Source organism: Onthophagus taurus, chromosome 2 (genome assembly GCF_036711975.1).
Source record: "Onthophagus taurus isolate NC chromosome 2, IU_Otau_3.0, whole genome shotgun sequence".
NCBI lineage: Eukaryota > Metazoa > Arthropoda > Insecta > Coleoptera > Scarabaeidae > Onthophagus > Onthophagus taurus.
Window position 1 is genome coordinate 12734574 of NC_091967.1, and position 25486 is coordinate 12760059.

Consider the following 25486-nt stretch of genomic DNA (forward strand, 5'->3'; position numbering starts at 1 on the left):
AATTTGCTTAATTGTTCTTTTAAGCGATACTCAACTAAATAGGATAGTAAGACTTCATCATCCCAGCGTTTTCTCCGTTGCATTCTAGCGTTTGGTAGATTCCTGCTAACATGTCCTCCTCATTGTATTCCTTAAAATCAGATGAACTATACCAGATGGGCTTTCCCGAGGAGTTGATGTATAGTTTTCTTTGATCGGCCCTAGATTCTTAGTCTTAAGATAATTTTTTGATCTCTCTGTCACTGTCCATAACAAATAATAGGTATTATAGTTATTTTATATACTCTAAGATTATTGTTACAATGAATATTTTTTGATCTTAGTGTATTGAATAGTGTAAAGTAAACTGTGATTCTTCTAAGAATCAGAATTTCTTATTTTTCCGGTCGATCCCAGCTCAGTTCCATCCCGAAGTATAACAAATTGCTCAACTAGCTCGATGTTATCTTCTATCGCAACACGTATTTATGTATTACGTTCAAATCTAATCCAATTGGCATATCTCTTCCTTTCTGAGTAATCCTGCTGCGCTTGTAGGTTTGAGTGTTCTTTTTCCATAAGACCTGAGTGTCGATTAACGTACCAATAGGATATTTGTACACTCTAAAAAACAATATTTCATTTGATGCTTGTTGGAGTTTTTGACAGATACACAAAAAACTGCGACATTATACAAAATCCTAACGAAAATTCATAGACATTGCTAATAGTAACATAAATATGTTTTTCTGTATTTTTATTGGTCACTTAAAAACGCATCTTTTATAAAAAAAATTGTAATCATGAAACCAATTACACGACTATTTCTTTGTGTTACAACTCGTCTAATTAATATTGTTGGGAAATCACTTGATAGAGGCCACATTTACTCCCGCCATAACTTTTCAGTAATAAATAACAAATAATGTTTGATATGAATTGTGATTCAGATTAATTTATGTTTTGATATCGTTCAAAACAGTACCTCATCACTTTTATTAAATAAATAATACCACACATGTTCATAAAGTTTATTTCTGTATTGCCAAGGACGCCGCGTGTTGTGCGGAAGATATTTATTTTATTGTCTTTGTCTGCTAACACAGTCTTTATAAGTCTTTATTGTAAGTACGTCGCACTTTAATAATAATTAATTCGCATTTTTTGTTGATTGTGGGGACAATTACTTTTAGACTACGTTTCAATGTTTCGATTTAATTTAATCGAATGTTATTGAAATTTACATAATTATTCAAAAGTTGTAACATTGAAAGTTTAAGTCTTCGTACATCACATTTATTTTTAAATGAAATGATGTAAGAATCTTTGATGAAAAAATCATATTCAATGACAACATCATTTCAACAAATATTAAATTAATATTTTAATAATAAAAACAATTACGATTCCAAAGAAAAACAAAGCTTACAATAGATTTTGTAAACACCACAATCTTATCAATATAAATATTGCACCTCTCGATATTGTTGGCGCGTTCTACAATCACCAGGGAATTGTGCAACACCATTTTGAACCGCAAAGTTATCTTCTTATTTTATCTTATTAAAACAACGATATCTTCCACGAACAGATCAACTTTTTCTAAAACGTTCAATAGTACCATTGTTGTCAGTCTCGGTTCCAGTTCAACTTTCTGCAAATTGCCGCTTGGCCTTCAAATTACACAGTGTCTTTACAAAGTTCAGTGCTAAACGTATTCGTCGTACAAGATCGACATTTCGTTCGGAATACCATCAAGAAATGCACCTGCAAGAATTCGAAAAAAAAACATTAACATGAAAAACTCGTAAGTGGTGCTAGTTAATATTCAAGGTATATTTGAATGTGATGTGTTCAATTAATTTATGTGCGGAATATTAAATAGGTGATGTAATTAGAAGGAACTTCATTATTTGCGCACGTCTGAATGATAAAAAAAGTAATCCGTAATGGAATTCTGTATGTTCTACGTCTAGTGATATTGGAAAGTAGAAAAATGAAAAGTAGAACTAACACTAGACCTAGATCTAGAATCATTTGGGTTTAGCCGTCTTAAGAGACGTGCGGCTAAATCCGAATGTTTCTAATCTTAGGTCTAGTGTTAGTTCTAGTGACAATGATAGTTCTAGCGACAGCCTTAGTGTAAAACTAGAACTAACACTAGACCTAGAACCAAAAACATTCGGGTTTAGCCGTCTTAAGGAGCGTGCGGCCAAACCCGAATGTTTCTAGTTCTAGGTGTAGTGTTAGTTTTAGTGCTAGCGTTAGCTTTAGTTTTAGTTGTTATTCAGCGCTAGATTGTAGTATATTTTTATTGAACTAAAAGTAGCAATAATTAATAAAGAACGCAATGGTACTACTTAGTTCGCGTCGGCGTTAGATGTTCGTTTGTGTTTACCGATCGAATAAATAGATACGATTAGAAAGTGTCTTATTTTTGTATTAAATTTTTAGTTGTTTTGTTACCGTCCGGACTTCGATCTCTCCAGTAATCAAACCGGATAATTATACGTAGTTATTTTTAAACGGTTATTAATGTAGTACCGTTCAAATGAGTTTCTATAAATAGATTTTATTTTATCCATCTTGTTTTTTTATCAAAAAAAACTAAAGTGCAGAGTTGTATTAACCTATTTTAAGGTTCTTTATGTTTTCTTCCTTATAATTTTTAATAATTTAACATAATTTTAGATTCTAACTTTCGTAAATCATCCAAGATCAAAAACGGCAGTATTTGTAACGTTGCTAATGTCTGTAAATGTCATACATCGAAACAGAACGTGAGAATGTTCTATAAATGATCACTATTTCTTGCTTTAACTACTTGAACCGAACAAAGACCGTAATCATTTTGCGTTCACCTTATATGTATAACGTTTGAATATAACGCGATGGTCACAAGTCAATAATTATTAAACCGAATGGAAATTAAAACGGTCACCTTGCTAGTTCAGGTTTCACGGAAAAACAAGGTATGCGTTAATTATTTATGTTCCCGGTTTTTAACTCCGTATTTTAAAAATTGCACAATAATTATTCCACTTCACGTCGCGCAACAAAAAATGAACTTTCAATTTTAAATAAGTGTCCGATTGTTTTACTTTAAAAATAATAATCTATACTCGTATTTATTTAGAAGTGATAATAAGCAGCCTTTGCCAGTCATAAACACATAGATGTTATTACATAAATGTGTACTAGATGTTTGTATACGTCGCGTCGAAGAGTGTCTTTAAGAAATGTTCGATTAAAAATAGTCTCCGCGTTTTAATTAAATCTTACAGAGAGCTTATCTTAGTTTGCGTTTGATGTTTGTCGAGCCGTTAGTTATCTGGAGCTGTGGACTCATAGAGCGGAAAGAGGGTCAAAGATTCCAGTTATCCATGCCGATTCTTGCTTTTAACTTCCTGCTTGCAGAGAGTCCGACAACTTATCTGTATACGCTTTCACGCGCTTTATCGACTCGCGTATTGAAAGAAGGATAATTTTGCCGCCAAGTTGACTATTTACATTGCACATGGTTGTCTAGGACAGGTTGACAAATAATCAAAGGAAATTTATATTTTGTTACGTCAATTACAATTAGTTTCAACATCATCTGTTATTGTTGGGTATTTTCAATTCAATGTATTATTATGTTTCTCTTTTTAGTGTTAGTTTTCAATAACTTTTTAGATTTGGCAACCATTTATCTTCTGATTTTGAAATAGATAATCGCTCTATCTCAATTGGTTTAGCAAATTATAATGTTATAAAAAGAACTATAACTCTATAAGCTCATTGACACAACTTCGCATTACAGTTTCTTGTCTTTCTTTTCACTTCCAATAACTCTATAAATATTATATTCGCGATATTCCATAACTCTCAAATGTCTTAGGAATTCTATAATATTCTTAGTAATCCATGAATATCATTGAATTTCTTCATACGTTTTCTGTAAATTTTAAATATTATTTGGAAATCGTTAAATATCTTCTGGAAATCGTTAAATATCTTCTGGAAATCGTCAAGTATCTTCTGGAAATCGTTAAATATCTTCTGGAAATCATTAAATATCTTCTGGAAATCGTCCCTGAAAATTTGATAATCGAATATTTAGATATCCTTGGAAAATTCAAGATATTCTAGATAATTCATGAATATTAATTGAAATTTTTAAAAATTCTAGTTGACCCGAAGATCTGCAGTTAATATCATATCAACCCATCAGTGGATGACACATACTGTAGTGTTCCAGCTGCAAGTGATCTCAGATAAACTCAGAAAAGAGATTTTAGATTTTGTTTGAATAACGCGAGGCGTTGCATATCATCACATGCATCAATGTGGTGATCCTAATTCAATAACACTCACAAAACGCAGCATAGGTTTTTACTTGAATAATCCGAAGTCGTTTACAAAAGAAATTATGTACTTAAAATACATTTCTGCTATAATCAGGCGAAGTCATAGACTCTCCAACCTAAGTGTACCTATGGTCTCTAGCGTTCGGGTTGGGTTGGGTTCAACTGAGTTGGGTTGGATTTAGTTGAGTTGGATTGGGTATAGTTCAGTTAGGTTGGGTTAGATTAGAACTTGTATTAGTACTTAGTAGTCGCTGTGGTTGGAAATGATATAGCATCATACTTTGTGTTATTTTAGATAACTTTTTTTTTTAATTTTAGACATTTGAGATAATTTTATTATGAATTTATCATGATGCTTGACATTTTTAAACAAATTTGGTCACACTTAAAGATCCCCAAAAATTTTATACAAAGCTAATTTGTGAACCATTTTTAACTGATATTTGATGTTTTGATATTACATTGATGGCTATATCTGTAATTGCCATTGATGTCATTCCTGCATTTTACATTGATATACAACTATCAGCATTAATACATCCAAATCTACAAAGTGCACAAAAAACATTTAATATAATAATGCAGAGTTAAAGCGTTTTTAAAAATTATTATAGAAAATATTTTTTAAATATTGAAAACAACACATCGATACTTCGATTATTTCAAGGTAGACGTGTTAATAATCATTAAAATTGGGTTAGGTTCCTGTTAGTCTACACAATTCTTCCACAATTTTTTACCTGTTAAAGTCTCGTCTTACAAAGTGCTACAATGTAACCATAATAATAATTTGCCGGATTTTACCTAGTAATTTACCGGCCTTTACATAGTAGTCGTATTAGGTTAGTGGAATTGTGTACGATAATAAGAGCGATTTGCGGTTGTGTTGCGTGTTTTTTTATAATTCCGTAATCGAATAATCTCGTGATGATAACCGTGAATGTAACATTTTTAATGAAATTCAAATTGCACGACTTCAATAATAGGTGATGGAATTTAACCCAGTTCGCATAACTTTGAAAATTATTGTGGTATTTCCCGTGTCATTACCAATAACGTGACATACATAGATTATTTGAACTTCTTAGATGATTTTTTTACTTTGTGGGTGGTCTAGATAAATTTTTTTAACGATTCTTTGTTGTTATTTTATTTTTTAAAAGTTCTTTGTCAATAGTTATTTTAATAAATTCCTGAGCTAAAATATCATTATAAGTCGTTTAACCAAGAATATTTAGATTTAACAGAATCTATTTCTAGACATTATAAGTATCTTTCAATTGCTCACGGTTGTACACTTCCTGATTCACTTGAAACGGCACTTTTCAAAGCACTGACCTTAACTGCCAGAATTGAATAATTACAATGTCCGTAGTCTCTCATAAACGCTCTGCTTGCAATCATTTTTCCACAATTATTTTTTATTGAAACTCCAATCACGTACTAAACAATAAAATAATAGTAATAATAAAATTGCCAATATATTCTAAATAGTTAAGTTATGACTCATATTTTTTTGTAATACTTAATAATCGCATAACTTTCCAATAATAGTCATAATTACTTGACTACTTTTAGAAATACCTATAAACGATGAGCACTAATTTAATATTTTTTATTGTAGGTCCATCCACTGAGTTGATGCCCGGTATCCTCAGTGCTCTTGATCGCATATTAGACAAGAGTAAACCCGACGAAGACCATCAGTCAACTCAGGAAGATAGGAAACCTTTAGCCTCACCAAGACGTATACAAAAAAGTAACAACTTTGCCCTCTCGTTTAACGTGCAAAAAATCCTCTCGAACGTAGACCAAGAAACTGTAAATCCTTCAGAAGATACACAACTTAAAAGAAACACTCCAAGATACGGTTCGAAGAGATTCTTATCAGACAAAGTAGTATATAAAAGTAACGAGAACTTGGAAATCATTCCGTCGGTGCAGAAAATGTTGTCAAATCTTCCGGATGCAGATCTGGTGATACCAGCCGCTGAAAAGAAGGTGCAAAGAAACAATTCATTTCTGCACGCCGCGAAGTGCGAGGATAGGACGAACGAAGTGGTTGAAAACGGTGCGTGCCACGATTTAAGACAGTGCAGTGTAGAGAAGATTAACGGTGAAAACGCGACGAAAAAATGTGTTGAAGGCGGTAACGAAGGGAAAAATCGGAATGGTTACGACGAGGATACAATTACAGGACTAAAAAGTGATATTGGCGAAGGATTTTCAACTCTGCCGTCGAAACCGCTTGGAAACTACAAACATACATCCCCTTCCGGTATTGCTTCAAGAACTCCAGTTGGGAGAAAAAACATGGGGAAATACTTACAGGTGAGTTGTACATAAATTTATAATTAAAAACAAAAAAACAAGAAAAGTTATGGTTTGTTGTTATGTAGCAATATTAAAAATTCCACTTAAAAGCATAAAACATTTTAATCTCCTACAATATCACACAAAGGAAACAACCGTTGTATTGCATTACCCATTGTGGCGCGTTCTTGCAATATTATACGACCCGTACTGACCGCTGTTATGTAACATCAACGGAACTCGCGCGGCTTGGCGGTATCTTAAGATAGTGAAAAAATTACCGTTACTTCACTTTCGATCGATTAATCTCGCAAGATATTGGGTACTTGAATATACACGGGCCTTCTGCTTTGTTATAAAAATATGTAACGTGATTGCTTCAAGCAAATAAGGTTTTTATCTTCGATGTAAAAAAAAAATAAACGGTAAAACTACTTCTTTGCTTAACATTTTATAAATGTACCTACATGGTGTATCTAGGTCGTTATAAATATATTTAATTATTTGAAGTTTTTAGAAAACAAAAACGCAAAGATTAGGATTGAGTTGCGTGCGGTTAAATAAAATGAACATGAAGTAAATATGATAAAAATTATAAGTAAAGTGGTAATTATGAAAGCATCATACTGTGTTGTTTACGTCCTCCTCTTAATATGCGCAGTTCTTGCTTAAATATTGAGCTATTGATGGTATTAGTACTCAGGAAACTGTTAGGTTCGTTAAAAGTCTGCATGTAGTTAAATTCTTTTGTAATTCGGTTCGTTTCCTTCACAATAACATTGTCAAAATATTTCAGTTTTGAACAGTTACAACTGATACTTGTCTAATAAAACACAAGTCAAGCCAATTTCATCAGCCAAACACTAAAATATAAAGTTTGCATGCAAAACACAACTTTTACAATCTTGAGTTATCTGAGGCTATGTTAAAACCACGAGAGGCTAAGAAATGAGTAAACTGATTCATGAGTTTCTCCCCTACCAATGGGTGATAGTCGTTCTTTTCTCTTGATTCTTACTTTGCAGTGGGGTTTTCCCCATGACTTTTATTGCAGCGAAGTTGAAAAACAAGGTAAATTCATTTCCCTTGTTTATAAGTTTCCCATCTTATTTTTTGAACAAACATGCGTCATAAAAGTAAACATGTGTCAACACATGTTTTTCATCATATCAACTTTGCTTTCTTCTTGCAGTTTGGGTATTTACAAATGACAAAGTTGGTGTTGATCGTGGAGTTTTTTGAATGAACTATCTTTAGTTTAGTTACTTGATCTTCACTTTCTTATGTTTGAAGTTTAAAATTTGCCTAACCCAACCCAACCCTGCCATTAATAATTTTTTTATAAATAGAAGCAGACCAAATAATACATTTACCAATGCAGAAAACAAAATCATAAATTAAGTTTTATGAATGTAAGTTACGTTCTATTTCATAACGTAGCAATAAAAATAGCAACTTCATTGAATATTCTATTTAATTCGCAATTTTTCTCTAAAATCTCATTACTATTTATTTTATTGAGTCAATCATATTCACAATAATTTTTGTATTATATTCAATAACTGATATTTCATATTTACTTCTGCGCGTTTAAATCGATTAAGCATATAAAAAAGAAACGTACCAGTAAGGTAATTATTCGAAATTTACATAATCAATTTCCGAACAAGCTAACGAGCGATTTTTTAATGAGTCTCGGCCTCTTTAGCCGGTAAATTGGCAGATGTTAATTGCTCGCTTGCGACGCTCTTTTAATTACACTCCGAACGTGAAATTCTCCCGACGTCGATCGTCGTTCGTCGTAAACTTTAGCAGATTCATTAGCTTGAACCTGCCTTCTCGGTTCATTGCAGTATATGGACCAACTTTACGTCGCTAATTGTTACTTCGATACCTTGTGAGGTAAAACAAGGTCTTGTAATTGTTCGCTACTGCATGAGAGTTGTACAAGAATGCAACACAATAAATTCTAGGAAGGTATGTAAATGTATTGGTATGTTATTTATCTTCATCTCTAACTATTAATCTCAACACGATTTTCATTTCTAATCGATTTATTTGTAAATTCGACTATTTTAACTGTAACGTTACGGTTAATTTAATATGTTAATTAACAGATTGTTATGTTGATTAAGTTGATTATACTTCATTTAAGAAATCAATTTGTTACGTACACGTTGGATGTTTAAAAAATATTAAATCTCAATTACTGTTATTTTGTTCACACATAAATTTTCATAAAATACTAACGCGATTGCTAATTAAATCGTGTAACTGTTCGCTGTACCTACTTCGAATTATATGTTAAAACTACATGGAAAATAGTTCCAGTTGATTGATTCTTTCTTTTTTTTTGTGGTTCAGCTACACAATACACAGAAATAGAGAATATAAGAGAAAATCAATGCCCCCCCAAACTACGTCTGCTCACAACACACGGTATGTACGGTCGTAAAGTTTAAACACAGGAAGGGCTTAACAACCATCGGACCAATAAAGGACGTGGTCATAAACACAAAGGGTCGGTATCGTTCAATAATACTGGCGCCGAGGGATAATCACACAGTGAGTTGTGGTATCCTTAAATAACTATTCATAATAAAGAACTTATTTAGTTAAAAATTTGATTATGATTTATTCATTATATTCTTAAAGATAGTTTAGTTTCGATTGTAAATTTGCTTTAACGATTGTAACCGGCGCTTTATCACGTCAATAATACCGGTAATCTTAAATGCAAATTCTCCAATTACTCGACCATTTTTGCAAGCCGACCGGATCGACGACCGTATATAAAGGGCTCGCCTTTCTTTTATCTTTTACTTTCGAGTTAATTGACATTAATTTCACCGTTGCAATTACCAAATCGATAAAAGTGAAATTACAGGCACCGCACGTCCACCTAAAAAAATAACGATAAATTAATCATTCTGATAGTAATTGGGTTCGAAATTATGATGAACCACTTTTCTTTGACGAGATCAAAGCGACGCTCATTGTAAGGGAAATGCAAAGCGAAATACTCTTCTCTTTACATTAACAGCGATCATTGATGGGTAGAAAGTAACTTTCTTTGTTTAAAAAAAATTAATAATGTTTTTTGTTTAATTACATTTTTGAAACAAAATCTGGTGTAATCAACATTTTTAAAGTTTAATTCGTTTTTTCTCAATTACTTATAATAAGAGAAGTCGAATAAATAATTTTGTTGGTAGTTATATCAATTTATTAATTGAAAATATTAGTTTATGAGTGCAATCTTAATTTTATTAATAGTTTAATTAAATAATAAATATCATTGTCACGCTTTCTATAAGTTTTAATTGAAACAGGCTTAAAACGATTAAAATTAAAAAATGAGGACTACATTTTCTGACTGAGTACATTATAAAGTTAATAATTTTAATTAAACTTACCAAGCAATGATGAAGTATAATTACAAAATAAAATTATTTAAATAATGAGTAATCGTAAATAAAGTTTAAATCGACGGTGTTCTAGAAAAATCACGAAATTGCTCCAAATGATTAAACTATATCCGGGAATTTCCAAGTTTCGTTATTTATTTGAGATTACGCACGTTCAATTCAAATTAAATTCAATTTCAACAGAATAAATCTTTATCAAGTTTAAAATAATGATTTAGCGAACATTTTCAATTTCTTTCTTCGAGGATGTGTTTTTTTGAGGATATAGAGTTGAGTTTAAAAAATTATAACAACGATGTTTTTGGAAAATAAGAAATTATTTTTGGCACATTAAATCTTCATCAAATTTGCTTTAAAATGTTCTTTGTTTCATCATTATATCTCAATCCGTTCTTGAGATATGATTTTTTAAAATTTATGTTTCACATCTATCATAACCAAACATGCAGAGTTGAGGTAAAAGACATAACAACGATGTTTTTGGAAAATAAGAAATTATTTTTGGCACATTAAATCTTCATCAAATTTGCTTTAAAATGTTCCTTATTTTATCATTATATCTCAATCCGTTCTCGAGATACGATTTTCTAAAATTTATATTTGATGTCTATAAGAGTTAAACATGCAGTGTTATATCTCAATTTGTTCTTGAGGTACGATTTTTTAAGTCTACAACTACGAAATGTGCCAAAGAATTAAAAAATCCATAACAATGATTTTAATGGAAATTAAAAAATCATTTATGACACTTTCTTCAAAATATGTTGTATCCGGTTCTCAAACTTTATTTTTTTATTCTTTCAATATTAAACCATATAGTTAATTTTAAATTAACCAAAATCCTTCGGAATTAACGAGACGAAAATAAAAAGGTACTATCTTTTTAATCCCGAAGCAAAGAATTCCAGAAGAAGTCGTTAACTTTTCATTATCGAGATTACTTCTACTACACAGCAGGACTTTCATTTCTTCCTTTTCTCCGTGAACGCTTCTGTCACGAGATATTTCTGGGAAGATCCCATATCATTAAGCAGCAAAGGCTTAGAATTTCAGGCCGAACGAGAAATCTGAGTAATCGTCTCAAACTGGTATTATTAAGACTTTGTTGCAACCCTACATATCATTAACACGAGAAGAAAAAACGATCGAAAAGTGATCATCTTTAAACCGCCGGGAAGGATTTCTTTATTGTTTGAAACCATAGAAAAAAAAATGAAATTTAATATTTTTGTATTAAATATGTTTTATTTTTGTTGTAGGTTCCCAGTGAAAGTAGTGTCGGAACAAATAGTACAACATCATCGGAAGTATCCAGGCCTGTTTCTTTAACAAGTTTAGGATCCTGCTCTTCAAGTGGAAGTAGTGGACCCCATCTTCCAGGTTCTGTTTATCAAGCTTCCGCAGAAAGTTTGGACAGTGACCCGGAACCATCCGGAATTCAAGGTAAACAAACATCCCACCCACTTTTCTCCTAAGGGGGTTATACTTTTGTTGATATTTATTACCAATGCTTTTGTTGAAGCACGTACTTAACACAACCCAGAATATTCTTCCTCGTACATACAAAAGCACCGTACTGTGCAGGGTTATAAAGTTTTATTACTCGCAAACAAGAAGAAAACTCGACCGTTGGTCTTCAGAAGTTTCTTAGAACCGTCCAGTTTTAGTAGCATCATTGGCCCCGTTACTCATACACTCCAACCAAACGATACATTTTTATGCACTTTACACGTTCAATTTTAAACGCCTTATGGTTGTTCTTTGATTATTAACAGCGTTCAAGGTTTTCGATGTATCTTTAAAAGAATTTTTATCGTCTTTAGAAACGCGGCGCTTTCGAAATGATCCTTTGTCAAGTTTGGAATGTTCGATCGTCATTCGGAATTTAATCACCATCCTGCAATAATGCAATTGAATGGGAATGACGTAAAATATTTATAACCGTGTGACCGTAAAAATTCTATAAAGGAAGTTATTTCGACTTTGTCAAGGTTCAAGTCTAATATAAAAATTTTTGGATTTAAAAAAATTCATGATAAAATAATTCCATGTTTGAAATATCAAGATTCTTTCTTGTCTTTAGACACATCATGTTGGTTCACGATGGTTAATTTTTGTTCTTTTTCTTATTTTAGGATCGGCAGACAGCGGTATAGCTGAAGATCCGTCTACAAACTTCAATAGGAAAGAGCACGACGTCGTAGCTGAGATCATAGATACCGAAACCAAGTACGTCGAGGATCTGCACAAAGTCATACAGGTAAGTGGAGAATGGTGGTTCACCGTCGTCATTGTACTCTGAAGACGACGACGAAACGTCGACCGCGTTCCTTGCGGCATCAAAAGAGCGCACGAGAACGAAGAATCTCTCTAGTAAACGAAAATAAAATGTGGATTGGATGAAAAAAATAACAAGACCGACTTCACGTCGTTCCATGGTTAGCTGACCGGGCACGTTCGTGAAATGTTTTGTTCGAACAGCTGACGGGTTAAAAATAAAATGAGATTCCGTTTGATAGATTGTTGTTTAGGCTAAGTGGACGATCATTCAACGGTAGCCACAGGCTACTGTATTTTAAATTAACCAGCTTGGATTTTTATTTTTAACAAGAGTTGATGTATCGGTTTCTCCATAAATTCAAACATTAAAATTTTTATTTGTTATAACTTCACTTTATGATTTCTCTTATGACAGTAAAACCTCGGTATAACGGACTAATATGAGTCTCCGTATAAGCCGTGCTAAATCAGTTCTAGGTTTAATGTTAGTTCTAGTTTTAGTTGTTAATCAGCGTTAGATTGTTGTATACTTTCATTGAACTAAAACCAGATCTAACACTAAACCTAGAACTAGAAACATTGGGATTTAGCCGTCTTAAGAAACGTATGGCTAAACTCGAATGTTTCCAGTTCTAGGTCTAGAAGAACTGACACTAAACCTAGAACTAGAAACATTTGGGTTTAGCCGTCATAAGAGACATACGGCTGAACTCCAGTATTTCTAGTCGCTTTCGGTAACTCCTTCTCATTCATAGCCATTAGGGATGTCCCTTCCCATGATTGCTCGGTTGGTGTCACTGCCTTTAGCTAATTTGTTGCCTCTTGGTTTGAGCAGTTGAACAGCAGCCAACCTGCTTTAAAGGTGGTTCCGAGGAATTTAAGCTTAATCTACGAGAAATAGCCTGCCTTTGGGCTGTGGTGAGGTTTACCTACAACCTGGGAGTTGTAGGCTTTTGTTCCTGCAGAAGAATGCCTCCGCTGGGAATACTACGCCTTTCAGCCGGCCTTTGCTCGGGCTTCCTCAGGAGTAAGCCCTTGTTTGAGCAGTCACTTAAGACTTTTTCATGCTACTTCTCTTTTAGTTGGAATTTTTCAATGCTCTCCTGTAGCATTATGGTGTCTGTTGTACAAATACTGCTTGCTGCGGAAGAAGCGGACGACATTGTAATGTCCTTTTGTTGAAGGCGATTTCTGCCCTGATGCGCTCAGAGTTGCATCAACCTCTTTTTCAATTTCGTTACTGTGTTTTATATAGGCACCACGAGTATAAATAGGGAAACAAGGTCCATCATGTAGCAGTAAGGCGATTTCGTTGAAACTGGAGCCAGATATGCAGAGTCCGTTTATTAGGAACCAAGTATTGGCCAATACTATAAAGCGATAAAAGTCTTCGGCATAAGCTGTTCCACCTTGACTTTGAGCTTTTAATGAGGTTTCCAGGCAGTTCTCAATCCAGGCAGTTAAGCCAAGATCCCCTGTGCTGGACTCCAGTACATGGTATAACAGGTGCTGTAAACAGCTTGGACCGGGCCGATGGAGTGCTATTTAGTTAGTGATTTCCCTTGCCCTATAGGAGTAGTGGAAGCCATATATCACCATCCACGAGGAGGAGCGCTTTCTCTACCCCCACAGAAAGTCACACTAACCCTAAAGCAAGCGTGCAAATTATTCTACAAGCATTTTGTTCATTATATCCGAAGTTCGTTCTAACAAAGTCCGTTATATCGAAGTTTTGCTGTATTATTAATGTTCTCGAATAACTTTGAGTCTACCTAAACAAATTTGCAATTTAAAATTATAATTGTCATTAGGTAAATGTGCGAAGACTTTCTTAAATATATTAATAGCTCATCACATAAATATCCACAAACATCTATTAAAGTATCGTAAATCACAGCTTACCTGCAACCCGCATTTTATATAGTTTATAACACAATAAACGTTGTGAAAACGTGTGAAAATATCTGGTGAAACGCAAACGATCTTACAACGATTTTCAAAGAAATTATTGGTATACCGCAGTTTTATACATACGAGTTCGTCAATATGACACCATTTAACCGCGGGTGGCGAAAATTGCCATCGTCTCGCTCGATTCGCTCTCACGTTTTCTGTCAATTAAGGAGACCTTTTCTTCTCGATCCCGCATGTTTTTAATAACCAATCGAGTCGTGCCCCCAACACGATATGTCAGCATAAACAAGTCCATAACCTGAAATAGGGAGCGTTCAATTCTGACCTATTCGGAATTACTTAAAATAATTTCTTTAAAACAAATTCTTTTATGCAAGTAATTTAAATTCAACATCATATTATCATTATTTAGTATGAACCTCTCCATATATCGTAACCAGTATAATTTGGTTTACAGCGGAGTCACTTGACCATGACTCACCACTCCTGGGTAATAAAGACTTTTTTTAATTTTACGGTTGCTCTCGATAAGAATCTTACGTAACACTTCATGCCTCTAAATTTGATAAAGTTTTTACTGCAGTACACGGTAATGCAACTCGAGTCTGAAAAGAGGTGTTAAGGAAAAAAACATAAAAAACCTGCGTGTAGCGATAAGCTTAAAGAGAGAATGCGGCCCACTTTTACAACTTCTCCGCTTATGGTAATTTTTAATTACGCGAGGGAGCTTACAATGCCGGCATTCAAATCGGATTCAATCATCGCGTTTTGGTCGGGAATAATGGGGCGAATGCGGAGTGAAAGATTCTCGGTGAATTTCACTTTGCCTCTTTAGTTATTTTAAAATCTTTCAAGTGTAACGAGGTAATGCTAATTGAACTGCGGCGAATTCAGATTTGAAAATGATAATTTTATTTATTAGGTTAATTAAAAGTGATTTATTAAGTTCTTACGTTGGAATTTTCCATCTTAATCTTTTTTATTTATTCCGTTTTTTTTTTAATCTAGTTTGAATAAATAAGTAGTGATGATTCACAACAAGTGACGCAGAACCTTTAATAAAAACTAAACTTATACGGAGCTGTAGTGAAATCAATTTCTTTGTTAAAATCATTGAATTTTGTCTTCCATGCAAATGTTGCTCTCCATGCAAACGCTCCGATTTTAGACTCTTCTGCTTCTTTCTACAAGGTACCAACATATTTGCCATTTATCAAATCAGTGATACTTGTCTTCGTTCCTTCGCCTAAAGTAGTAATTCGTCACTCATTTACCTATCTCCAAATCTATTGATAGTGTCTCTATCACAACGGCGTTCTCTTAAGTTTATGCTGATCTGTAAGCTCTCATTAGTCGTATCAAGACTCTTCTTTGTGCACTATTTAATTTTTCCTTATCTGAACTTGCTTCTTTATACCTTTTCTCTACAGATTTACTGCTTAGATTTATTCCTTAGGTTTTTAGTGGCAGTGTATATCATCATTGGGCTATGCTTGGTAGCTTTTGCATTATTCTGTTACCAATTAACTGTTTTCTATATGTGCCGTACAATTTTCTCGCTTAAGATACCTCTTTAATCCTTACTTTTTAATCATTGTGCTACAACCTTAATTAGTTGATCTTAAAAAACTACCCCTTTCATCATTACAAAAGTTATTGTTTCCCTATATATAGTTAATTTGCACGAAATAGACAACTGCAGGAAGGAGCAGAACTATCAACGTGGATTAAACCCTAGAGATTGAGGTGGCTGGGACATGTGTGGAAAATACCGGCAGAGAGAGTGATTACTTACACATTACTTACTCACACTTAACACAAACTTGTAAGGAAAACATGTTTTTGCGAAAAATAGTATAGCAACTTTTTGTTTGTTGTTGATACTTGCCAGGATACTCAGAGAACTAGTTTGTGGTTGATATACGTGTGAGACTCGCATTTGTAGACAGATTAGGTATTTTAACGTGGGAATCGCTACTACTACTGTTAAATTTCTTCACTGACCGATTTATTTGTCTAGAAAAACCATACTGAGTTCAGATACATAAGCTTTTAATGGTTGCCTAACCAACAGAATTTTAAGAACAGAGATAAAGATAAAGATGGCATTCTTTAGTTAATCAAACATTTTATACTTTATTAATTATAAATTAACATGTAATCATAATCGTTGATTATCTACAAAGATTTATAATGTGTGTATAGACACGCAAATCAGTTATTAGAAAGTAAAAGAGAAAACATTTACATAATTGACTGCCCGTGAGCCAATAAGACACCTCTTTCGTGACAATTAGTGTCGAAAAAGGAAAAACCAAACTCTCGAGACGGCAACACGACAATCCGCTGCCGCCGCCCGGAAAATGATTACTTCACAACTTCTTCGAGACGTTCGCCTTGTGTATAACTGTTACACGCGCTATAAATTCTCCCGGCATCACGACATGCAGTTTTCTTGTTCTGCGAAACGTTAAACCCGTAATCCATAAATATGTAACACGTTAACGTAAAACCTCACTCACCGTCGTGATGGTGAGGTGAATTACTTGGATTATAAAATAACGTGATTTAAAGTGCCGTATTTTAAATCCTCTTATTAAAAAGTATTTAAGAAGACTTTCTAAAAGAAGTTATTAAGGAGAGTGACATCTATTAGTTCATGTCAAGGAGTCGGTCAAGAAATTGGGTGGAATTCTCGTTTGGTTGAGCTTAAATGAACCGTCGCGTCGTCGTCTAAAGTCTAAAATCTAAAAGGGGCGACATCTGGTTCGAACATCTTTCCTCTTTAACTTATTGTAATTTCGGTTTGTTCAATGGAGCCGACAAGAGGCTGGACTGATGGACTGATGAATCGTTGAAGCAGGTCAAGTAGGACTTCCGTGGTTAACGGCTTGTCACCAGCTCGTTCCACTACTCTTTCACAGTTGACGAGACAAGACCATAGCTGGCGGCACTCTCGATGACTGTGCCTAATTTCCCTCGACTTGACACGAACATGTGCTCCGAGTATCAATTAAATCGTTTCATGAATGTTTGCTTCATTACAAATCATCTGATTATTTAAAAAAAATATTCTAAAACTTTCAAATAAAAGCAAATTAATTTATTAAATATGTTTTTAAAGATTTTTCTTTTGTACATTAATCTACAAACCAAAGAGTAAATTTCCTAGTAATCTTGTTCGGTCAACGAGACGCCAGACATCCGATTCCGATGTCTGCACACCAAACAATGTCACCAATGAACCCGACTACTCAGTTAGTAACGAGAAAATAGCAGTTAAAAATTTCGATTCAACACACGTCCTCTGGATCGTGATATCACGGTCCCCGGATATTCAATCATCATTCCGAAACGATGCAGACCGCAAATCACAAACCGACGGTATCCGGAAGTTGACGACGAAGACGAAGAAAGCATACTACACAACCAAAGAAAACCATCGTCAGCCACAAAAGAAGTGATGGCCGGTCGAGCCCTTTGGACTTTTATCCTTGAACTTGGTCGATCATCTTTGTCCAGTCATCGCGGTGGAATGCCTCTGGTATTTGCCATTAAAAGATTGAAGTGTGACATTCGCAACAGCGACGAGCAACGCGCTAACGTCTCGTACAGGAAGTGTGGAGTTTATTATTTGTCTTGCTGACGCGATGAGTCTTAATCAAAATGATGAGTAATTTTCTGGTGTATTTTCTTTCTTTGATTGAACAAGTTACAACTATCAATTTTAATTATGATTGACTGGTGTGATATGATGAAGTTGTTAGAACGATTGGATTGGAATCTGATTTCTTTGACCTTAAATTTTTAAACGAGTCAAATTCATAGAATGACTCATAGAAAAGGTGACCAACCTCAAGGTTAAAAACTTTTTTTAACAAAATAATTTACTATGCATGTTGCGTTTTCGATTTTTGAAACACCCACCGTTTGTTTTGTCGCTTCTTTTGACGAAACGAATATGGTGTAAAAAACGAAACAATAAAAAAATCTTACTCGTAAAGATATAACTGCTATGGCGAGTTATATATTTATTTCTACTAGGAACAATCTCACGAGTTGATTTTAGCACCGATTGTGTTACAAAACACGAGCAACCTAACGACACCCATACCATATTCCAACTCAAATTTCACAACGCGACCGTGACAACGAATTTGATAAAAGCCGTCCCCATTGAATTTAAAACGGTTAATCACGGCCTTTGTTATTATACTTGTTATATACGACTTCCTAAAACGAACGGGTTTGTTTTACGGTTCTCATGAAATAAATTAAAATCGTTAATCAAGAAATGGTTGTAGGTCAGTAATAATAATTTCTATTAAAATCGAGCGGTTATTAGCAATTTTATGGGTCCATAACAATATTTAATTCATAAAGGTCAAAATTCCATTTAAAGTTGTTTTTATGACGAAGTTTAAAATATTTCGCATAAATATAAATATTATTCAGAACTTATTTGTGAATGGCAAAAACTTCTTCATTATGTCACATAAAATGTTAACTTTGTCGTTTTGTGTATATTTAACGAAATGGTTATGTAAATAAACACAAAAATATTAAATTCTTAAGAAATACGAAAAATTTTTTGGTCAGGATAAATACCTAATAATTGCAGTGATTTTATTTTCAACCCCACTGCTAATTGTGTCAAACGTGCAGTATTTTCGTGTAAAGTGATCAATTATCTATCAATTGGTCTTTTACAAAACTTTGATTAAAGGAACAGTTTTTGATTGAATTGACAAATTTTCTACAAACGTGTTTTTCTTAAAAACTATTGCTTTGATCAAAGTTTTGTAAGAGACCAATTGATAGATAATTGATCACTCTACACGCGTAGAGAGCAATGGCGTAGAGAATATTTTTAAAAAAGTGCTTTTTATTGCAGATAATGTTTAATTTTAAAGAAACTTTGATCCGCTATATCTCGCCATGTATATTAAGACTATTCATCTTAATTTTTCATGTATTATCTACTTTAGAATTCTGTCAGCGGTTTTTTGAATCACCCTGTATAATTGTTTAGTAAGTAAAAAATTTATGTTTTGAATACTTGGCTTGTTTATAAAAATTGAAATAATCAATATGTTGTATAAAATTAGCAACATGAGCGAAATAAGATGGATTATGAGGAAGTTTAGTGAACTTGTAAACTCTCTATATCGAACACTTACTTCTTTTATTGGCGAATATTCGCTTAATCATGCCACCAAGTCTCGATAAATCATTGCTATAGCGGTCGTCTATTACTTCTTGTTAATAAATAGGTAATTACACACCAACAGCCGAACGCCTCGTCGACGGTTACATAACATTCTCCGGGCCACAACCTCGTGGTCCAGTAATTTTTTAATTACACGGTCAACGTATATGGCAGGGAACGAGCCCGGAATAAATTTCATTTCCCGCGCGTGTACGTGTGTTATTAAATTGAGAGACGAACAAAAAGTGTTAACCACGATATATTAATTAATAGCTTTTTTTAGTTGCTATCAATCATAAAATCTATCAGAGGCTAAATTCAATTACATATCGGATCAATGTGGTGTTTAGTAGAGTAAATATTGAATTTATTATAGAATGAGTCAGCTTTCTTTTAAATAAAAAAGAATCCTAAGTATTAAATAACCTCTTGCGTCTATTTTATGAAAACTAATTTCTAAACAGTTTAAAATTATTAGCACGTAAGTGAAATTATATAAAAAATAAAATTTTAACATTTACTAATAATGCTATGATTTCACATTTTAATGACATATTTTGTAACGTTCTTGAAATCTTTGTGTTTCACCAAAAACTATTTCAACATTCCTTTTCAATTTGTAAGAAAAAAAATAACAATTAGTCAACCGTTATTTTAGAATTGGTAATAAAATTCTCGTTATTGATAACAATCATACGCAAACATCGTCCTTGATAAACTGGAAAATTACTACTTATTAAACAAACTACTTTTATCTTTTACAGGATTATTTACAACCATGGAAATCCAACCCAGATTGTTATTTACACGATTACATCCCAAAACTCTTCAGCAACTTGGAGGATATTTACGAATTTAATAGTTCTTTTTTGGAGCAGCTTAGAGAAGCTAAACTGGACCCTTCAGCCACCGCTAAAGTATTCATAAACAACACAGGTTTTTCAATTTACACGGATTATTGCACCGATTATCCAAAAACCATATCAGTTTTAACCGAATTAATGGGAAACGATGAATCGGCGAAGTACTTTAAAGAAGTACAAATGGAAAAGCATCACGATTTACCTCTAGGATCATATTTACTGAAGCCTGTTCAAAGGATATTAAGATATCGAATGCTTTTAGAGGTAATAAAAACAAATAAAGTTTAAAACTTAAAAATAAATGTTTCTTTTATTACAGAGGTTATCGGAACGATGTGAGTCAGACCACAAACCCGTTGTAGATTTAGCGTTAACAACAATGACCGGTGTGGCAGCTCACATCAATAACATGAAAAGAAAACATGAAATTGCTATTAGGATCCAAGAAATTCAATCCCAATTGTATGGATGGAGCGGGCCTGATCTTACAACTTTAGGAGAATTAATCGCAGAGGGAACGTTTAGGGTCGGAGGTGTGAAAGGAAGGAGACACGTTTTTTTGTTTGATAAATTATTATTAATGACTAAATGTAAACAAGACGGAAATTTTACTTATAAATCACATATAATGGTAAGATCTCAAATATATTTTCGTTTTTAAATAAATATTGATAATTTTGAATTTAGTGTTCAAATTTAATGTTGGTTGAACAAGTAAGAGGAGAACCATTGAGCTTCCATGTATTGCCTTTTGATAATCCACGATTACAAGTAACGCTAAGAGCGAAATCATTGCAACACAAACGAGAATGGACGGGACAATTAAAAAGAGTTATTATAGAAAATTATAACGCGGCGATTCCTAATCACGCTCAACAATTGCTGATGCAACTTGGACAAGATTTACCAGAAAAAGGTAAATAATTTGATTTAATCATCTTTTTTTAATACAATTTTTTTTTTAATTTTTAGAAGAAACTCCAGAGATGTGGACCCCATTAAAAAAACAGTATTCAACCCCTCATTATTTAGAAAGACGTAGTCGAGTACGTCAATCTCGTGATCTCTCATCAAGAAGAGCAGCATCTCACGATCGTTCCTTCCCATCTTTGGGAAATTGGCGTAGAAAATCCGAACCGAATGTAGTGCAACAATACGATAATAAAACGGTCCCTTCGCGAATTTCCAAATTGAAAAAAGCCAAAGAGAGTACTTCGACGTTTTACACCGATCTCTCAGATTCGGAAACCTGCGAAATCAACGACGTTCACCTCGAAATCGCCGAAGACGGTTCGGATTATTCACAAACGTCTATAAACACGACGAATACGCAACAAGAAGGGAACGAGAGCATCGAAAATTTAGTAACGGGTATTATTATGGAACACGAAGAATTTAATAAGGTGATGAATAGGAAAAAAAGAGTGCTAAGAGAAAGCGAGACTGATCCGAATATATGTTTGAAACAGGATAAAGATCCTGTAACAAGTAAGGCTGATTCATTACCCAGATCTTTTCAATTAAACGACCAAATCGATGGACCTGGAAACGTATCAGGACGATGTATTAAGAATACGGACGTTATTTTAGAACCAGAAGCGTAAGTGATGTTGCTTTAATTTTAATTTTAAAATTTAGGTAAATTTTTAGTTTATTTTAATGTTTGTGAATGTTACTGAGACGAATAAAGACTGAGATTAATTATTTTTTAAACATATTTGTTATAATCTCAATTCAAGCTTGTGATTATTATATAATTTATTATTTAATTTGACGTAGATCATGTTTAAATGAATCTATTGTGATATTGATTTTATTTGTTTAAATAAAAGTTGATGAATTTATCAAGAATATTTTATAAAGAAGAAAAAAAGATTAATTTATAAAATGATCCTGATTTATAGGCAAAAACTATGCTAATTTCTAGAGCAAAAGTTCATATAAACATAATAATCATTTCAGTAAATTTTACTTAAAATGTAAAAAATTCTAAAAATATGGGTAATTAACTGACAAGTTAAATGTCATATTTGACAGGAGAAATATCAATTGTGATTAATAAACGAAACTGTTCTGAAAAAAACCGTTAAAGATAACTTTTTCATAGATGATTATAGATTATGTTTATATGAAGCATTCTTTTGAAAATCAAAGAATTAACTTTCAGTTTTGCACCTGTAATTCAGGATCACAAATTTACCTAGAGAAACCACAATCTTTCCTATAAATTTGATTTGAGTGGTAAGTACAAAGTTTGTGGAATCATTTAGGCATTAATAACATTTAACAAGCAGATTTTTGAATGTTTTATAACAAATTCATTAAAATCATGTGTTAACAAATATGTAACAACTTCATATAATGCACAATATTATGTGTTTAAATCATAAACTACGTCTATAGTATTAGAGCTTTTTCTACAGAATACTACAATAGCTTTTAATTGCGCCCAACACTTTTCATTCATCCCAGTTGTTCCCAGTATCTTACAGTCTCAATAAAACTTTATGATTTCCAATTCTATCAAACTATTTAGTACCTATGCTTCTGAGCATCCCTAGTATTATCCAAGATTAAGAAGATACTCAGGAGAAAGTCATTACTTCCAATTCCTTAATTCCCATTTTACACTTTTTGGTGTGATATAATTATTTTTAAAACAAGAATATTATCCTTTTTGTTATTTTTTTGATTTTTAATACATTTTTCAATTTCTTATTCCAGATCCATATCAACACAATTAGACAATAACGATCACCCTGAACACAAAATATACAGGAAATCGACAATAAGACTTAGTTTAATACAAAAATATCACGCTATAAAAGAACGACATCGAAGATCGAGTTCAAAACAAGCATCAAAGGCAGCGATAGGAGCGAGAATAGCAAATCCGGATTATGAGGATCCGCAAAAAATATTCGCCAGTATGAATTCTCTCAATCAATCGACGATAAGTATTGCATCGAGTAAAACGGAAAGTGAAGATATCGATTTTGAAGCACCCGAAGAATTGGATATGACGATAAACGAGCACGAAGTACTTACGGAATTTGATAGACGACTACGTGAAAATGAATGTAGCCGTTTTAGTTGTACGGTAACTGCCGTTTCTAGTCAAAGTATAACCGAGATATCGACGATTTTATCTCACAACAGTAATACGGTGACGCGATCAAGTTCTGAAATTCTAAATTCTAGTCAAAATAGCGACGATAGTTACTACGAAAGTATATTGGAGAAGAATTTGAATGATGATAATGTTGAGAGGTGTGACAGTTTTAGGGTTTCGGGTGCTTCTAGACCGGAATTTTTAAAGAAAAATATCGTACGATGTAGTTCGACGAATAATAGTCCGTTATTTGAGAGAAAATCTTTACAACGACCAACGAAAGCTCCTCCACCTATTCCAGCAAAACCTTTGAAATTTACGACCAATACGGAGCTAACAAATCAAAGTACGTTGAAGAGTACAAATACGATAAAAAGTAACTTTTTAGAATCGACGGCGACGACGGAATCGTTTTTGAATGGAAACTCGAGACGATCGCAATCGAAAGGTTGGGTAAAAACTGTGGTCGGACGGTTCGAATGATATTTAAAGAACTGTTAAGCTTTAATCACTTCAATAACGATTTCCATTGTGCTATATTTATGGCTGTTGTTTTAACTCACTTAAATAAGAAAATTCTGTTTTATAGAATTTTATTATCGTATACTGTGTATTTTTTTAAACGTATCGTTATCGTAGAAAGGAACAACGCGATTCGCGGAGATATGTAATAATAACTATTAATATATTAAATAAATATTACTATCCAGATGTTTGTCTTTGTGCCAAATAAGTAAGACAGTTTTAAAACTATATATTATATTTATAGAGTAAGATATTTTATTATTTTAAATTATTGTTAGATATGTGCACAAATATAATAGTTTTTATATGACTTTAATTCTTTTATTCTTCTAGAAAAATTCAACTCAACCTATTAAAGCATTGATCCACCCTATCCATATACAGTGTGTTAATTAATTATCATACCCGACGTCATCATTGCAAGTATGCAAAGTATATTTCCGTATTCAGATATATTCATTGTGATATTGGTTGCATACTTGCAATAATGATGTTGGGTACAGTAATTAATTACCATACTGTACTTATTATAAGTGTGATAGTGCTAGTGTAAAACTAGAACTAACACTAGACCTAGAACTAGAAATATTCGGGTTTAGCCGTGCGCTTCAGAGTTTTCTAAGTTCTTGTCTAAGACGCCCGGCTAAACCTAAAACTTTCTAGTTCTAGGTATAATTCTTGTACATTTTAATTGATCTAAAATTTTTTTTTTTATTTAATCCACTTACCTTGCATTTCATCCATTTACCCATTTTGAATTAAATACAACCTTTAAATCCAATTAATGATGTGTTTTTCATTAAAAAAACTTAAATTCAACGTCAATTTTGACAAGCAACTGCGATATTTGGATCTTAATCACCATGGTAACCGAGACAAGTTGGATAACCTTAAAATATAAAATTTTATTCCGATTTTTTTTATCAATTCTAACCTAATTTTTATTAATTTTAAAACAATTCGAATTCTTTACGATTATCTCGCATTCATAACAAATTCGTTAATTGTTGTTAATTTAAATCGATTCTAATTAAGAGAAATAAATTAAAAATATCTTTTTTTGATTTAATCTACTTACCTTGTTTATAATACCCTAGAGAAACCAATTTTGAGTTAAATACAGCCTTTTAAACTAATTAAATAAGACTTTTTCATTAAAAAAACTTAAATTCAATTTCAATTTTGACAAGCACCTGCAATATTTGGATCTTAATCACCATGGTAACCGGGTCAAGTTAAATAACCTAACAATAATAAAATTATAACCGTTAAATCCTTGTTTATAGATATACATTGTATATCTATAAACAAGGGTTAAATATTTCGCTTTACATTTTAATATTTTTTTTATTTTATTTTATCTTTTTATTTAATATTTTTGTATATTGCTTCTTAAGTGAAATACACTGTATAAATAAAAACATAGAAATGTCAATCCAATCAATATACTACTGTTCTGTGCATCGAGATATACTATGTTTACTGGAGTGCGTGCTTTGAGCTAGAAAACGAGC

The 25486-nt window shown here is 32.9% G+C and overlaps 1 protein-coding gene and 2 long non-coding RNA genes across 8 annotated transcripts in view; 2 read left to right on the plus strand and 1 right to left on the minus strand.

Annotated features, from left to right (window-relative positions):
- The window catches only part of LOC111425859 (Guanine nucleotide exchange factor in mesoderm), a 124006-nt gene extending 99724 nt beyond the window's left edge, over positions 1-24282 (plus strand). For 5 of the 6 annotated variants that reach the window (XM_023060144.2, XM_071194280.1, XM_023060146.2 and 2 more), the window contains exons 2-9: positions 5953-6659; positions 11329-11512; positions 12205-12329; positions 20237-20599; positions 20655-20966; positions 21023-21251; positions 21308-21935; positions 23060-24282. In XM_023060144.2, coding sequence (XP_022915912.2) covers positions 5953-6659; positions 11329-11512; positions 12205-12329; positions 20237-20599; positions 20655-20966; positions 21023-21251; positions 21308-21935; positions 23060-23930 — 3419 coding nt within the window. In that variant the 3' untranslated portion in view covers positions 23931-24282. Of the gene's footprint in view, positions 1-1498; positions 1787-5952; positions 6660-11328; positions 11513-12204; positions 12330-20236; positions 20600-20654; positions 20967-21022; positions 21252-21307; positions 21936-23059 lie in introns of those variants that run through there. The other variant, XM_071194281.1, reaches the window with a different exon arrangement.
- On the minus strand, positions 1351-25188 carry LOC139429003 (uncharacterized). The gene is made up of 3 exons (XR_011639709.1): positions 25051-25188; positions 24701-24861; positions 1351-1746 (listed from the first exon to the last, which is right to left on the minus strand). It is a non-coding gene; the product is annotated as an uncharacterized lncRNA (long non-coding RNA).
- On the plus strand, positions 1786-2563 carry LOC139429002 (uncharacterized). Its single transcript, XR_011639708.1, has 2 exons — positions 1786-1949; positions 2073-2563. It is a non-coding gene; the product is annotated as an uncharacterized lncRNA (long non-coding RNA).
- Positions 25189-25486: the final 298 nt, after the last annotated feature.